General features: G+C 38.8%; 1 protein-coding gene across 2 annotated transcripts in view; it reads left to right on the top strand.

Moving 5' to 3' along the window:
• Nucleotides 1-17,539, top strand: part of LOC124608316 (choline transporter-like 1) — a 176,501-nt gene that overhangs the window by 64,058 nt on the left and 94,904 nt on the right. For both annotated transcript variants that reach the window (XM_047139977.1, XM_047139976.1), the window contains exon 7: nt 14,098-14,187. In XM_047139977.1, the coding sequence (XP_046995933.1) occupies nt 14,098-14,187 (90 nt within the window). The remainder of the gene's footprint in view (nt 1-14,097; nt 14,188-17,539) is intronic.

Below are 17,539 nucleotides of genomic sequence, written 5' to 3' on the forward strand. Positions count from 1 at the left end.
ATTCATGGGTAAAGCAGGTGGCAGACATTGGTTCATTGGTAGAAAACTGGGGAAATGCAATCAATCAGCAAAGGAAATTGCTTACAGATAATTTGTGTGACCCATCATAGAATATTGCTCAAGCATGTGGAACCATTGTCAAATATAACAAACAGAGGATACTGAATGTATACAGAGAAGGGAAGCACAAATGGTCACAGGTTTGTATGATCCATGGGAGAGTGTTACGGAGAGATAGTGAAGAAACTGAACTGGCAGACTTTTGAAGATGGACATAAACTGTCCCGAGAAAGCATACTTACAAAGTTTCAAGAACAGTTTTTAATGGAAACTTTAGGAACGTACTGTGTATTGTTCCCATAGGGAATGTGAGGAAAAGATTAGATTGATTACAGCACACAAAGAGGCATTTAAACATTCATTTTTCTCATGCTCTATATGTTAATGGAACAGGAAGAAACTTTAATAGCTGGTACAAAGGTATGTACCCTATGCCATGCACTTCACATTGATTTGCAGAGTATAGAAGTAAAAGCAGATGGAAGGATCTAGTAGAACTGCAGTGTCATAATATTTCATATTAATAAACCCGAGAGAATTTTTCCTCTGGAACTGGAATTCATTACCATTGTGTACAACACAGGGTGTTAGGCAGACATTTCTATATTAGTACAGCTCATCTAGGAAGATACTGCAGCATCTGTAGCCACAATGATGAGATGGGTGTGTGGATGTCAAAACCATTTCACAGACAAAAATTCTGACAATCAGTCAAAGAAATTTTTACAGTAGCATTGTGCTACTGGTTGGTGTTCAGGAACTGGCCCCAAAAAACATTTTATGCTGGCCTTAAAAGACCAGCTGTGTGGCGAGAAACTATGTGAGGTATGTCTGTAAACAGCAACAGTCTTCTTGATTACAGTCTTCTAGAGATGACACAGCTCATTACAACTGGGTGCAGAGGTATGACAGGAACAGAGACAAGCCATGATGTAATCATAAAAATATCTCACCAAGAGGCAGCATCCGAATGAAGTTGCTTCATCTCAGTTGTTAGCAACTTTGGTAAAATCCCTCTGAGGGCCAAATGTTTGATTAAAATCCAGTTAATGGATCCAATACTATTTATAACCTCGTCTGTAAGTTCTCCAATCATGATTTATCTATCCTGCATCACCAGGGTTTTTATGTGATCAGTAACAACCTCAGTTTTGGATGTTGAGAGCCTACTTGAACATGCTTCACTCTTCATTGATGAGTGGCCATCTTTGAAGCTGTTCTACAACTCCTTAATATGTGTGGTCCCCTTTGCTTCATCGCCAAACACTTGTTGAATCTTGCAGATTGTTTGAGCTTGAGAATCACTGAGGTTAAAACAAGATTTGATGCAATAAACCCACGTTTTATCTCATTTTGCCCACGACAGAAAATCCAATGACTACTACCACTTACATGTGTTCACTTGGCAAATGCTAGTCAGCAACTGGTTGCTTCCACTGTTGTGAAAAAAGAAACAGGCATGTGCATGGATACGTTTTGAATAGCCCTTCTATTATTATCTTCTTTCCTTTCTCAACCCTAGGTCTGGTTAAAAATGGAAAGTGACGCGGACCTTGATCAAGGGTGACTTCCTTTTAACTGTACGGTATATGTTACATTGCATTTAGGAACTTTCGGGTAATTGAACATGTATCAATAATTACAGATTTCTGTAGTTGTATATATACGTTTGGATGTAGCTGTATTGCGTTGATGTACTGGTGGATATTGTGTGCTATGACTCCTGTAGTTGATAGTATAATTGGTATAATGTCAACTTTATCCTGATGCCACATGTCCTTGACTTCCTCAGCCAGTTGGATGTATTTTTCAATTGTTTCTCCTGTTTTCTTCTGTGTATTTGTTGTATTTGGTATGGATATTTTGATTAGTTGTGTTAATTTCTTCTTTTTATTGGTGAGTATGATGTCAGGTTTGTTATGTGGTGTTGTTTTGTCTGTTATAATGGTTCTGTTCCAGTATAATTTGTATTCATCATTCTCCAGTACATTTTGTGGTGGATACTTGTATGTGGGGACATGTTGTTTTATTAGTTTATGTTGTATGGCAAGTTGTTGATGTATTATTTTTGCTACATTGTCATGTCTTCTGGGGTATTCTGTGTTTGCTAGTATTGTACATCCGCTTGTGATGTGATCTACTGTTTCTATTTGTTGTTTGCAAAGTCTGCATTTATCTGTTGTGGTATTGGGATCTTTAATAATATGCTTGCTGTAATATCTGGTGTTTATTGTTTGATCCTGTATTTCAATCATGAATCCTTCCGTCTCACTGTATATATTGCCTTTTCTTAGCCATGTGTTGGATGCGTCTTGATCGATGTGTGGCTGTGTTAGATGATACGGGCGCTTGCCATGTAGTGTTTTCTTTTTCCAGTTTACTTTCTTTTTATCTGTTGATGTTATGTGACATAAAGGGTTGTAGAAGTGGTTATGAAATTGCAGTGGTGTAGCCGATGTATTTATATGAGTGATTGCTTTGTGTATTTTGCTCATTTCTGCTCGTTCTAGAAAGAATTTTCTTAAATTGTCTACCTGTCCATAATGTCGGTTTTTTATGTCTATAAATCCCCTTCCTCCTTCCTCTCTGCTTAATGCGACATCTTTCTGTTGCTGAATGTATGTGATGTATTCTATATTTGTGGCATTGTGATCGTGTAAGTGTATTGAGTGCTTCTAGGTCTGTGTTACTCCATTTCACTACTCCAAATGAGTAGGTCAATATTGGTATAGCATAAGTATTTATAGCTTTTGTCTTGTTTCTTGCTGTCAATTCTGTTTTTAGTATTTTTGTTAGTCTTTGTCTATATTTTTCTTTTAGTTCTTCTTTAATATTTGTATTATCTATTCCTATTTTTTGTCTGTATCCTAGATATTTATAGGCATCTGTTTTTTCCATCGCTTCTATGGAGCCGCTGTGGTTATCCAATATGTAATCTTCTTGTTTAGTGTGTTTTCCCTTGACTATGCTATTTTTCTAACATTTGTCTGTTCCAAAAGCCATATTTATATCATTGCTGAATACTTCTGTTATCTTTAGTAATTGGTTGAGTTGATTTGTTGCTGCCTGTAGTTTTAGATCATCCATGTATAGCAAATGTGTGATTTTGTGTGGGTATGTTCCAGTAATATTATATCCATAATTTGTATTATTTAGCATGTTGGATAGTGGGTTCAGATCAAGGCAGAACCAGAAAGGACTTAATGAGTCTCCTTGGTATATTCCACGCTTAATCTGTATTGGCTGTGATGTGATATTATTTGAATTTGTTTGGATATTAAGTGTGGTTTTCCAATTTTTCATTACTATGTGTAGGAACTGTATCAATTTGGGATCTACTTTGTATATTTCCAATATTTGTAGTAACCATTATTATGATTATTATTTCTTTCTTGTCTCGGATGTTATGTATGGTTAAAAATGGAAGGTGATGCGGACCTTGATCAAGCGTGACTTCCTTTTAACTGGACGGTATATGTTACACTGCATTTAGGAACTTTCGGGTAATTGAACAAGTGTCAATAATTACAGATTTCTGTAGTTGTATATATAAGTTTGGATGTAGCTGTATTGCATTGATGTACTGGTGGATATTGTGTGCTATGACTCCTGTAGTTGATAGTATAATTGGTATAATGTCAACTTTATCCTGATGCCACATGTCCTTGACTTCCTCAGCCAGTTGGATGTATTTTTCAATTTGTTCTCCTGTTTTCTTTTGTATATTTGTTGTATTGGGTATGGATATTTTGATTAGTTGTGTTAATTTCTTCTTTTTATTGGTGAGTATGATGTCAGGTTTGTTATGTGGTGTTGTTTTATCTGTTATAATGGTTCTGTTCCAGTATAATTTGTATTCATCATTCTCCAGTACATTTTGTGGTGCATACTTCTATGTGGTGACATGTTGTTTTATTAGTTTATGTTGTATGGCAAGTTGTTGATGTATTATTTTTGCTACATTGTCATGTCTTCTGGGGTATTCTGTGTTTGCTAGTATTGTACATCCGCTTGTGATGTGATCTACTGTTTCTATTTGTTGTTTGCAAAGTCTGCATTTATCTGTTGTGGTATTGGGATCTTTAATAATATGCTTGCTGTAATATCTGGTGTTTATTGTTTGATCCTGTATTTCAGTCATGAATCCTTCCATCTCACTGTATATATTGCCTTTTCTTAGCCATGTGTTGGATGCGTCTTGATCGATGTGTGGCTGTGTTAGATGATACGGGTGCTTGCCATGTAGTGTTTTCTTTTTCCAATTTACTTTCTTCGTATCTGTTGATGTTATGTGATCTAAAGGGTTGTAGATGTGGTTATGAAATTGCAGTGGTGTAGCCGATGTATTTATATAAGTGATTGCTTTGTGTATTTTGCTAGTTTCTGCTCGTTCTATAAAGAATTTTCTTAAATTGTCTACCTGTCCATAATGTCGGTTTTTTATGTCGATAAGTGCCCTTCCTCCTTTCTTTCTGCTTAATGTGAATCTTTCAGTTGCTGAATGTATTTGATGTATTCTATATTTGTGGCATTGTGATCGTGTAAGTGTATTGAGTGCTTCTAGATCTGTGTTACTCCATTTCACTACTCCAAATGAGTAGGTCAATATTGGTATAGCATAAGTATTTATAGCTTTTGTCTTGTTTCTTGCTGTCAATTCTGTTTTCAGTATTTTTGTTAGTCTTTGTCTATATTTTTCTTTTAGTTCTTCTTTAATATTTGTATTATCTATTCCTATTTTTTGTCTGTATCCTAGATATTTATAGGCATCTGTTTTTTCCGTCGCTTCTATGGAGCCACTGTGGTTATCCAATATGTAATCTTCTTGTTTAGTGTGTTTTCCCTTGACTATGCTATTTTTCTAACATTTGTCTGTTCCAAAAGCCATATTTATATCGTTGCTGAATACTTCTGTTATCTTTAGTAATTGGTTGAGTTGTTGATTTGTTGCTGCCGGTAGTTTGAGATCATCCATGTATATCAGATGTGTGATTTTGTGTGGGTGTGTTCCAGTAATATTATATCCATAATTTGTATTATTTAGCATGTTGGATAGTGGGTTCAGATCAAGGCAGAACCAGAAAGGACTTAATGAGTCTCCTTGGTATATTCCACGCTTAATCTGTATTGGCTGTGATGTGATATTATTTGAATTTGTTTGGATATTAAGTGTGGTTTTCCAATTTTTCATTACTATGTTTAGGAACTGTATCAATTTAGGATCTACTTTGTATATTTCCAGTATTTGTAGTAACCATGAGTGGGGTACACTATCAAAAGCTTTTTGGTAATCAATGTATGCATAGTGTAGCGACCTTTGTTTAGTTTTATCTTGATATGTCACCTCTGCATCTATTATCAGTTGCTCTTTACATCCTCGTGCTCCTTTGCAACAGCCTTTTTGTTCTTCATTTATAATTTTGTTCTGTGTTGTATGTGTCATTAATTTCTGTGTAATGACTGAAGTTAATATTTTGTATATTGTTGGTGGGCATTTTATGGGGCGATATTTAGCTGGGTTTGCTGTGTCTGCTTGATCTTTAGGTTTCAGATAAGTTATTCCATGTGTAAGTGTATCAGGGAATGTGTATGGGTCTGCAATGTAACTGTTAAATAATTTATATCTAAAAACAAAGATGATGTGACTTACCAAATGAAAGTGCTGGCAGGTCGACAGACACACAAACAAACACAAACATACACACAAAATTCAAGCTTTCGCAACAAACTGTTGCCTCATCAGGAAAGAGGGAAGGAGAGGGGAAGACGAAAGGAAGTGGGTTTTAAAGGAGAGGGTAAGGAGTCATTCCAATCCCGGGAGCGGAAAGACTTACCTTAGGGGGAAAAAAGGACAGGTATACACTCGCACACACGCACATATCCATCCACACATACAGACACAAGCAGACATATTTAAAGACAAAGAGTTTGGGCAGAGATGTCAGTCGAGGCAGAAGTGTAGAGGCAAAGAAGTTGTTGAAAGACAGGTGAGGTATGAGTGGCGGCAACTTGAAATTAGCGGAGATTGAGGCCTGGCGGATGACGAGAAGAGAGGATATACTGAAGGGCAAGTTCCCATCTCCGGAGTTCGGATAGGTTGGTGTTGGTGGGAAGTATCCAGATAACCCGGACGGTGTAACACTGTGCCAAGATGTGCTGGCCGTGCACCAAGGCATGTTTAGCCACAGGGTGATCCTCATTACCAACAAACACTGTCTGCCTGTGTCCATTCATGCGAATGGACAGTTTGTTGCTGGTCATTCCCACATAGAATGCGTCACAGTGTAGGCAGGTCAGTTGGTAGATCACGTGGGTGCTTTCACACGTGGCTCTGCCTTTGATCGTGTACACCTTCCGGGTTACAGGACTGGAGTAGGTGGTGGTGGGAGGGTGCATGGGACAGGTTTTACACCGGGGGCGGTTACAAGGGTAGGAGCCAGAGGGTAGGGAAGGTGGTTTGGGGATTTCATAGGGATGAACTAAGAGGTTACGAAGGTTAGGTGGACGGCGGAAAGACACTCTTGGTGGAGTGGGGAGGATTTCATGAAGGATGGATCTCATTTCTGGGCAGGATTTTAGGAAGTCGTATCCCTGCTGGAGAGCCACATTCAGAATCTGATCCAGTCCCGGAAAGTATCCTGTCACAAGTGGGGCACTTTTGTGGTTCTTCTGTGGGAGGTTCTGGGTTTGAGAGGATGAGGAAGTTGCTCTGGTTATTTGCTTCTGTACCAGGTCGGGAGGGACCCTTGCTGATATATTGGAGTTTATTATAAATAATATGTGCTAATTCACTTACACATTTATTTGTTTGTTCGCAGGACTTATATACCTACCAGACTTGACAAAGTCTGGTGTGGTTGCCAATGTATAGTCCAGGCTTCTGCTTGACCATGAACATAACAGTGTAATTAACTGGCTCTTCTCTGTCAGTCATTTGACTTCCCTTCTGTTTTTATGTTCCGCTTATTTATGCAGTGCTTGAAAAACTAGTCCACTGACAGTCTTAAAAATTAACTTATAAAAGCGATATAGCAGACATGTTGACATTTTATCAGTATTTTAGAATATTTTGAATTGTAATTTATAAATTATGAGTAAGCTAGACATTCAACTAAGTGAAGAGGACATTGAAAATCACAAATATGCATTGTCAAGCTAAATTTCCCTAGGCACAACAAAGTAAAGTATTATCTGTGATTCTTTTCGTCAGAATATAATTTCTGTTCAGAAACAATTACTGACTTAAATGTTCTAATAAGTGTCATTTGAGTGAACACGATTTTCCTATCAGAACATGTTCTAGGTTGTTTGTGGTTGGATGTTTTAACTATAAAGACAAATGGGCTGAAAAGGTTGTTGTGGGATTCAACTCAATTAAACAGAGTGACATTGTACCAGAGTTACAATCATGTGTGTACGTTTGTGATGATGTAATATTACGTGTTGGGACATTTGGCTAGAAGAGAGAGATAAAATATATGATTATTGAAAGTAACCAATAGTTGCAAATATAGCCACATTATAATTTAAAACATATGATTAGATTCATGTAGGTTGTCACAAAACATTACAGTCAAAATGATACAGTTAGTAGAGGATTCTAAACTGAGAGATAAGAAACCAGGCATCAGACTGGGACTGCAAAGTTGAGGAACCTGTCTACCTAGAAGAATTTGAGGTATATCTCGTGCCACCAAGGGCCTACAAAGACCCATACCAGTAGCCTGTTCTTGTACCCCGATTGGCATAAGGTGATATCACCATAGATGCCAACCACTACCAATGTCTTGCACACTGTAGAAAAGTCAACCGTCCATCTGTGAAGTGTCCACTTTGAGTTTACTATCCATATTGAATAATGTGAACATTATGGGAACAAACAATGAAAAATCCAGTATAGATAATGACAGTATTATGAAAATGATAGAGTGCTACCCACCATATAGCAGAGATGTTGAGTCGCAGACAGGCACAACATAAAGACTGCTAAACAAATAAGATTTCGGCCAACGGGCCTATTTCTGAATTGGACGACACGCAACAAATGTGGTGGTGGGAGGGTGTATGGAATAGGTCTTGCATCTAGGCCTATTGCAGGGCTATGAGCCATGAGGCAAGGGGTTGGGAGCAGGGGTGGAGTAGCAATGGATCCTCATCCATCCCTATATAGCTCATATGTTCGTAGGATGTTGTGTAGGTTCAGCAAGTGGTGGAATACCACTGTGGGAGGGGTGGGAAGGTTAGTGGATAGGACATTTCTCATTTCAGGGCATGATGAGAGGTAGTCAAAACCCTGTTGGAGAATGTAATTCAGTTGCTACACTCCTGGGTGGTACTGAGTCACGAGGGGAATGCTCCTCTGTGGCTGGATGGTGGGACTTTGGGAGGTGGTGGTGACTGGAATGATAAGGCCCGGGAGATCTATTTTTGTACAAGATTGGGAGGGTAATTTCAGTCTGTGAAGGCCTCTGTGAGACCTTCGGTGTATTTCGAGAGGAACTGCTCGTCTCTACAGATGTGACTGTCACAGGTAGCTAAGCTGGTATGGAAAGGACTTCTTGGTATGGAATGGTTGGCAGCTATTGAAGTGGGAGTACTGCTGGTGATTTATAGGTCTGATGTGGACAGCGGTACTGATGTAGCCATTTTTGAGGTGGAGGTCAACATCGAGGAAGGTGGCTTGTTGGGTTGAGTAGGACCAGGTGAAGTGAAACGGGGAGTAAGTGTTGAGATTCTGGAGGAATATGGATAGGGTGTCCTCACCCTCGATCCAGATCATGAAGATGTTATCAGTGAATCTGCACCAGGTGAGAGGTTAGCAGTACTGGGCAGTTAGGAAGTATTCATCTATATGGTCGATGAATGGGTAGGCATATGATTTGTCATGTGAGTGCCTGTTGCTGTACCCCGAATTTATTTGTAGGTGGTGCTTTGAAAGGAAAAGTAATTGTGGGTGAGGATATAGTTGGTGGTGGTGACTGGGAAGGAGTTTGTAGGTTTGGAATCCATTGGGCATTGGGAAATGTAGCATTCAATAATGGCAAAGCCATGACCATTAGGGATGTTATTGTAAATCTGTGTTGCATCAATAGTGATGAGTAAGGCACTGTGTGGTAAAGGAAGAGGAACTGTGGAGGATTAGTGGAGGAAATGGTAGAGGGTCTGGAATGGCCCTAAGGGTTTGAAGAGAGACTGGAGATCATGCTGGATTTCCTGGAATGGGGTCACTGTGGCAGGGTTTATAGGTGGATGAATCTGACAACTGGCAGAGTCCTTCTGCCAGGTAATCCTTGTGATTCAAAACAACATTGGTGGTGCAATTGTCAGCAGGTAGAATTATAAGGTCAGTATCTATTTTTTAGGTGGTGAATTGAGAATACTTTTACAGATGTAAGGTTAGCTTTCATGTTGAGAGATTTGAGGAGTGATCTTGAAGCAAGGCTCAGGATCAAGAAATTCTGAAAAGTTGACAGGAGGTGATTTGGGGGAAGTGGGGGTGGGTCACTGTTGGATGGAAGAGTGAATTGAGACGGGCAGGGTTGAACATTGGTCTTCAATTGAGTCTGGTAGGGTAGGTTGCGAAAATATGATTCTACTGTAGGGACTGGGGGAAGGAGAGAATGCCTTCACAAGTCCAGCATGAGTGAATTTAGGAGTGGGGCAAAAGTTAAGACCTTTGAAAAAGACTGATTCTTCTGTGGTACTAAGGTTCATGAGTGTTCTTCAGGTCAGTTTAGCTTCTGGATTCTGTATGGTGGTGGTGAGAGAGTTTTCGAGGTTGGGATGAATGTAATATGTCTGCAGAACAGGGTTTGTGTGCTATGGAAGGATGTGGGGCAGGTTTGGAGGCTGTTGTAGTGCTGGTGGATCATGGTAGTCCAAGGCAGGAGTAGGAAGTGAACAGATTGGAGGTGGCATTGTGCATGCTGCTTTAGTTCCTGGAGGGCAATCGTTTCAATGTGTGAGATGGGATTGCATCTTTCCACCACCAACTATTCCACTCTGGTCACAGGCATCAACCTATCTTATCAAAGGCAGGGCTACCTGTGAAACTAGTCATGTGATCTACAGTCTAAGCTGCAACCACTGTGCTGTGTTCTACGTGGGCGTGACAACCAGCAGGTTGTCTGTCCGCATGAATAGCCACTGAAACAGGCCAAGAAACTGCTGGACCACTCAATTGCTGAGCACACTGCCCAACACAACATTCTTCATTTCAATGACTACTTCACAGCCTGTACCACTGGATCCTTCCTACAAACACCAGCTTTTCTGAAACCTGCAGGTGGTATCGATCCCTGCAATATATCCTACGTTCCCATAGTCCTCCTGGACCCAACCTTTGTCAGTAACTGTCCTTCACCCACCTATCCATTTCCCTGTTCCCACTTTATCACTACACAGACCTATATTCCAGCAACACATCCACAGTTCTTTACTTCTCTCCTGTTCTGCCCTCCCTTCCCCTTCCTCCTGCGCTGCGTGCAGCTCATGGTCTAGTGGCTTGCATTGCTGTCTCCGGATCACGGGGTCCCGGTTTTGATTCCCGGCCGGGTTGGGGATATTCTCTGCCCTGGGACTGTGTGTTTGTGTTGTCATCATCATCAGCATCATCATCATCATCATCATCATCATCATTCCCCTGCCCTGCATCTAACCTCCCGAATACACCAGCTGCCCTGCCCTCTTCTCACCTCGTCCCTGTATGCTCCCACAAGCAGCACTTTACCATCCCCCAATCCTACCCTGCTATCCCATCCTTCTCACCCTGGCGTCGTCCTTACCCCCACCACCCAGATTGCTTCTTCCATCATGTGATGTTGCTCACAGCTGACAATCTGGTCTCAGTAACTAGACAGTGGTCATGTATGTGTGAGTTGTGTTTGCAAGAATGTGTGTATCTATGTTGCCTAATTTACAAGACCTTTTGGCCAAAAGTTTACTTGTTTAGCAGTTTTTTGTTGTTGTGCCAGTCTGTTATTCATCATCTCTGCTGTACAGTGAATTGCAAGCTATCCTTTTCACAATGTCGACATTACAGGAACATACAAACATGCATTTAATGTGTAGTGCAGAAGGTTGTAGTGCTTGCAAGACCAAATAAATGTGTAGAAAAGAGTCATGGACATCCTAATTGAAAGAAATTTGTCCCTGTAGAGAGAAGCTTATAAGACGTTGCAGTTTTAGTCACAGAGAGCTTAGCTTAGATCTTAACAAAGAAGTCTGGCAGTATCCTAGCTGTGCCGAGCAGTCTAAGGTGCTGCAGTCATGGTCTGTGCGGCTAGTCCCGGCGGAGGTTCGAGTCCTCCCTCGGGCATGGGTGTGTGTGTTTGTCCTTAGGATAATTTGGGTTAAGTAGTGTGTAAGCTTAGGGACTGATGACCTTAGCAGTTAAGCCCCATAAGATTTCACACACATTTGAACATTTTTTTATCCTAGGTGCATGTCTCATGGACTGTGTAAAGGACAGTAGGAGACTTCGTATAGGTGCTGCTACTGTGATGCACACATTAAGATTGTTGGTTGTCACATTAGTCTTTGCTTTATGGTTTTGGGTTGTTTGTTACAAAATACCATATATTGATTTCCAACCATTAGTTCCTTGTCTCAAAGTACTCAGTATGGAATCCTGTAAGACTGTGTAATTTTCGTCTTAAATGTTTGGTTTTCATCCTAAATGTTTGACCCATGAGAGATAATTAGAGTGGTAGAACAATGCTTTATTTATTACTACTACATTCACAAAAATGTAGCTGCTTCAGTTACATTTATTTTCTTTAAAATAATTCTTTAAATTTTTACATCTGCAGAAATATTAACACCATAAGAAGAAGAACAACAACAACTACTACTACTACTACTACTACTACTACTAAAAAAACTCTTAATACTGAAATTACAGATTAGAGGAAGTGTCAAACATCTGTAGCTAACACGCACAAGCAGGGCAATTGGAACAATGTATAAAAGTTTCACTTGGAATAAGCCTGAATACTGCATTCCTTTGAAGATAATGTACATTTTGGCATCACTGACTGAGAAATTTATGTTAAAGCTTTTAAGGTACTGATAGCATCTCAGTCTTGATTCTTCCAAGCCATTATATTGACATACTTCCAGGAACTGGTTGCAACTATGGAACACTTTCAGATTCATTACTTTAAGGTCACCAATCCCCACACTTATCATCATACATTTTGGTGATGTGACTGTTCCTAGATGTTGCTATGGTCTGTGGAAGCATTCTCCAGTATACTGGTGCTTGAAAGACAATACTGAGTGGTGCCTTGTTTATGTTTATGTTTACATACATTGGTGGTGTCCTTGGCACTGAGGGCCCTTGGCACTGAGGGAAAGCAGTTGTGCCACCGACAGCTGTGACATGGTTATCTGACCTTTGTGTACGAGGATACCACTAGTGTATCCAAACATGAACACAAACAAGGCACCACTTTTTGTGATAGATTGAAATGCAACATGTTGGTTACTTATATGAAATTCAAATGAGAACTCCATCTTTAACTCAGTTTTCATCAAATACAAAATTTATGTTTGAACCTGCCAAGTACGCTTCTTCCAGCCACACTAAGCAGTCTTGCATAAAACTCATCTCAGATCCATTTCACAGCTGATTGTGTGTGTGAGAATGTGTATAATTTATGAGAGAAAGAGCTAATGCATGAAAGCTAGTGTGAGTGATGTTTTCTGTTGTGTGATTCTGTGCTCAACATATTGATCTGCTATAAGTGAGTGGTTGCCTTTCCCTTATTTTATGGCACTGCTCCATCCAGGAATTGCTATTATTGTTAAAAAGTATTTAATATTTATCTTTAACATCATTTATTTACAAAAAAATTTGAATTTTAATGTGACTATTTGAAAATATTAGTACATTAAAAAACAAATTAATATTAATTGTCATTTACTTTTTGAATAAAATTTAAGAAAATAATGAGTTGAATGTGATAGAACAACACAAATTTATAAATCATGCAAAATCTCACATTTAAAAGATATAAATAAGCAAGCTAACAGCACACAACCTGAAAATTACATTGGACAGACAGATACTGTATTGTGAAAATGAATAAATAGTCAGATAACCGCATCTCAAAGCCTTGAACTGAACATACTGATTTCCCTGAAAGTATACAATACCATAGAACATTTAACATCTTTGACAATGCCAAAAAGCCTATGTTTTATGTGACGAGAACTTGCTTGGTAGTTGAATCCTGAAGACACAACATATGGAGTAACATATGCAGCCTCTTCTGCTTAAAACCATTAGCTTTAATAAATGTAGAAGCATTCTGTTGAAATATGTGAAGCAGTGTTTAAAGATACATCTTGGATTATATGCTTTTTTGGATTGGATTAAGTTTAATGGCAAATTCGGTTATGTTAAGTATTTAACAGGGTGTCGCCAATAAAGATCAGAACTAGTTCTGATAGGCTGATATTTGGTTACATCTTGTTCTCTGTAGATGATTCAGAATAATTCATTCCATTGGCTGTTGGACGTGTCTTTGTAGAAAAGTTAATCTTCTATAATGACGTGAAAAAAGGGGTTATTCTTCTATATTAATATAAAGGGAAAGTAGAGAAACTGAAAATAACGAAAACATCAATTACTAAAATCTTAAGATTTGCAGTCATCTTTGTTCTGTTATTACTCATAATGCTTTCATTCAGTAAGTACACTTTTTCTGCCTACTTTAACTGCAGCTTTCATTATAAGAACACTAATTTTGCTTAGGAATTTTAGTTTGTATCACAAAAGATTGCTTATTTTATATTACATTTTATATTACTAGGCACCAAAAATTTGAAATTTAAATTGAAGAGGAGTGAAACGGCATTAGTGTTAAATATATGTCCTTCCCAGACTATGTATGAAAATGCCAATCAACATGTGAAGATCGTAATATGGTCATACAATAAACTGCATCAGCAATGTTTGCCAGCTTGTTTCTATATACTACTGTTATCTTGTGCTATCCAGTGTTGTTATTGTTTGCTTTGTTGACTTTACAGTTCTGTCACTGATAATGGTGTCATTCCTCCATCTGCTTGCATCAATCGTTGCCTGGATATTCATGATCTTTGTTAGTATTGCTTCAGTTGGTAAGTACTATTATTACTATAGCAATGTAGGTATTTCTAATGACCTTAGAACATATGTTATTTGGTGTCTGGACATTCACATTGTCTATAGGTGTTCATATCCAATATGACTGTTTCAGAAGAATGATATTTGTTATCTGCACACTAGCATAGACTCAGGAAAAACATATAGAGATACAAAGAATTCTGTAATATTTATTTAATTTCTTTATATAGTTGACACAATTTTCTTTAAAGAGACTGTGGCTACTGCCTTTGATATACAACCTTAATTATTGTTGACAGAGTAATTTACAGAGGTAATTTATAATAGTGGGATTTAAGTGAAGATGTGTATCTGGACTTGATCCACATCCCTCCAGATTCTACTGTATCATGGTATTTACATACTAGTAGATCAGAACTTTGATTATCCAACAATTCATCATTATAAGTCTGCTTGTGTCTGTATATGTGTGGATGGATATGTGTGTGTGTGCGCGAGTGTATACCCGTCCTTTTTTCCCCCTAAGGTAAGTCTTTCCGCTCCCGGGATTGGAATGACTCCTTACCCTCTCCCTTAAAACCCACATCCTTTCGTCTTTCCCTCTCCTTCCCTCTTTCCTGATGAGGCAACAGTTTGTTGCGAAAGCTTGAATTTTGTGTGTATGTTTGTGTTTGTTTGTGTGTCTGTCGACCTGCCAGCACTTTCATTTGGTAAGTCACATCATCTTTGTTTTTAGATATATATTTCCTACGTGGAATGTTTCCCTCTATTATAATCATTATAAGTTCAGTTTCATAAGTGGTGAGCATGTCAGTACGTCCTGGTAAACAGTACTAAGTGCTTTCTCTGAAAACTGCCTGCAACATGTAGTTTGTAAGCCCACTCAAAATAGAACTATATAAGTGGTGATCAAAAAGTTTCCGTTTGAAGGTTGAGAGTCCAGAATTGGGATGACAGTCAGACACTATCACTGTGAGCACTGAGGCAGTAATCCTGCCGATGCACTATTTTGAAGATATCCATTTGGTAAAACATTGTGTCTTGCTGCATGAAAAAATCCATAGGTGCCTGCTGCATATCCTCGTCCATCAGGAATTGCTGACCCATCAAGGCCTTTTTTAAGGGCCATAAAGTGTGATAATCACATGAGGAGAATCAGGACTCTATGGTGGTTGCTCAAACATCTGCCACTCTAGTTGGCGTAACTTCTGCATTACGACATTTGCAATTTGAGAATGGACATTACCATGAAGCAGGAGCACCCTCTGTCATGCACCATCCCACAATGGTGGTTTTCGAAAGACATGCTGAACAGTGCAGTTGACAAAATTTTCAGATATTGATATTTTTTCCAGAAACTGTATTGGCAATATCAAAATGGCAGTATCAAGTGACGTTATTTTTGTTTTGTATTATAGTTTTTTTCACAATTTTTGGTACATATTTTAAGCTGTTATGGTGAAATTGTAGCAGAAAATAATTTTACTTTCACTGTGCGAAGGAGTCTTTCTATTTTTTGAGCTTCCAACAGGTCCAATCTTTCTCTTTGTCTATGTGAAGAAAGTATGTTGTTGTTCATGGTTGTTGTGGGCTTCAGCCTGAAGACTGGTTTGATACAGCTCTCCATGCTACCCTATCCTGTGCAAGCCTCTTCATCTCTGAGTAACTACTGCAACCTACATCCTTCTGAATCTGCTTGGTGTATTCATCTATTGGTCTCCCTGTACGATTTTTACCCTCCACACATCCCTCCAACACTAATTTGGTGATCCCTTGATGCCTCAGAACATGTCCTGTCAACAGATCCCTTCCTTTAGTCAAGTTGTGCCACAAATTCCTCTTCTCCCCATTTCTATTCAATACCTCCTCATTAGTTATGATCTACCCATCTAATCATCAGCATTCTTTTGTAGCACCACATTTCAAGAGCTTCTATTATCTTTTTTGTCTAAATTACTTATCATCCATGTTTCACTTCCACACATTGCTAAAATCCATACAATACTTTAAGAAAAGACTTCCTGACACTTGAATCTATACTCGATGTTAACAAATTTCTCCTCTTCAGAAATGCTTCCCTTGCTGTTGCCAGTTTACAATTTATATCCTCTCTACTTTGACCATAATCAGTTATTTTGCTGCCCAAATAGCAAAACTCATCTACTACTTTAAGTGTATCATTTCCTAATCTAATTCTCTCAGCATCATCAGATTTAATTCAACTACATTCCATTATCCTCATGTTGCTTTTGTTGGCAACCGTCACTTATTAAACTGGTAGTTTGGTAATTTTCACACCTGTCAGCACCTCCTTTCTTTGGAATTTGAAATTGCTATATTCTTCTTGAAGTCTGAGGGTAACTCGCCTGTCTGATACATCTTGCTCACCAGATGGAAGATTTTTGGCATGGCTGGCTTTCCCAAGGCTATCAGTAGTCCTAAAGGAATGTCTTAGGTCTTTCAGTGCTCCATCAAATTCTTCATGCAGTATCGTATCTCCCATCTCATCTTCATCTATGTCCTCTTCCATTTCCGTAATACTGCCCTCAAGTACATTGCCCTTGTATAGACCCTCTGTATACTCCTTCCACCTTTCTGCTTTCCCTTCTTTGCTTATGACTGGTTTTCCATATGAGCTCTTGGTATTCATACAGGTGGTTCTCTTTTCTCCAAAGGTGTCTTTAATTTTCCTGTAGGCAGTATCTATCTTACCCTAGTGATATACACCTCAGTGTGAATGTGAAGAAGTGACACACCAGTTGTATAAAAAAAGCAGTTTTTAGTGCAACTAGTGTGCTATTCTTCGCATCTGGATTCATCAAAAATAGTTGCTGAAAATGATGAACAAAAATCTAAATAACAAGATTGGTCTTCGCAGTGGGCGGTAACGTGTGAGGGGAAATGCTGATGTATTCGGCGCTTGGTTCTATCAATAGAAACTGCAGTGTTTACCTTCACCATGCAGTTTTAACACTACAACTGCTAGGTCACTGGGGTTGGCAGAAATGTGGGGGGGATGTCGACATGAAGTATTCCAGGCAAATCCAATATGTCATGAAACTAATTGATGGACCCATCAGACATCTTTTTTTCTGCCACTTACATGCAGTTACCGTTGTTAGCAAAGTGGTTATTGCCAAGCGTGAATGTGCATTGTTTTCCTTTCAAGTCTCGCTCTAAGGGGTATAGACAGGGTGCTAGTTTGTTGATGTACAGAATATATAATAATAAATCAGCACTTAAATGTACAGCTCGAAACTGGCAGTACAGTTACAGTCTGAAGTCGATATTTTTATTGGCCAGTATGTTGATATTTTTTTCATCAATATATGGATACTTTTTCTCGGTATATCGAGAACTGATATT

This window comes from Schistocerca americana, chromosome 1, assembly GCF_021461395.2.
Source record: "Schistocerca americana isolate TAMUIC-IGC-003095 chromosome 1, iqSchAmer2.1, whole genome shotgun sequence".
Taxonomy (NCBI): domain Eukaryota; kingdom Metazoa; phylum Arthropoda; class Insecta; order Orthoptera; family Acrididae; genus Schistocerca; species Schistocerca americana.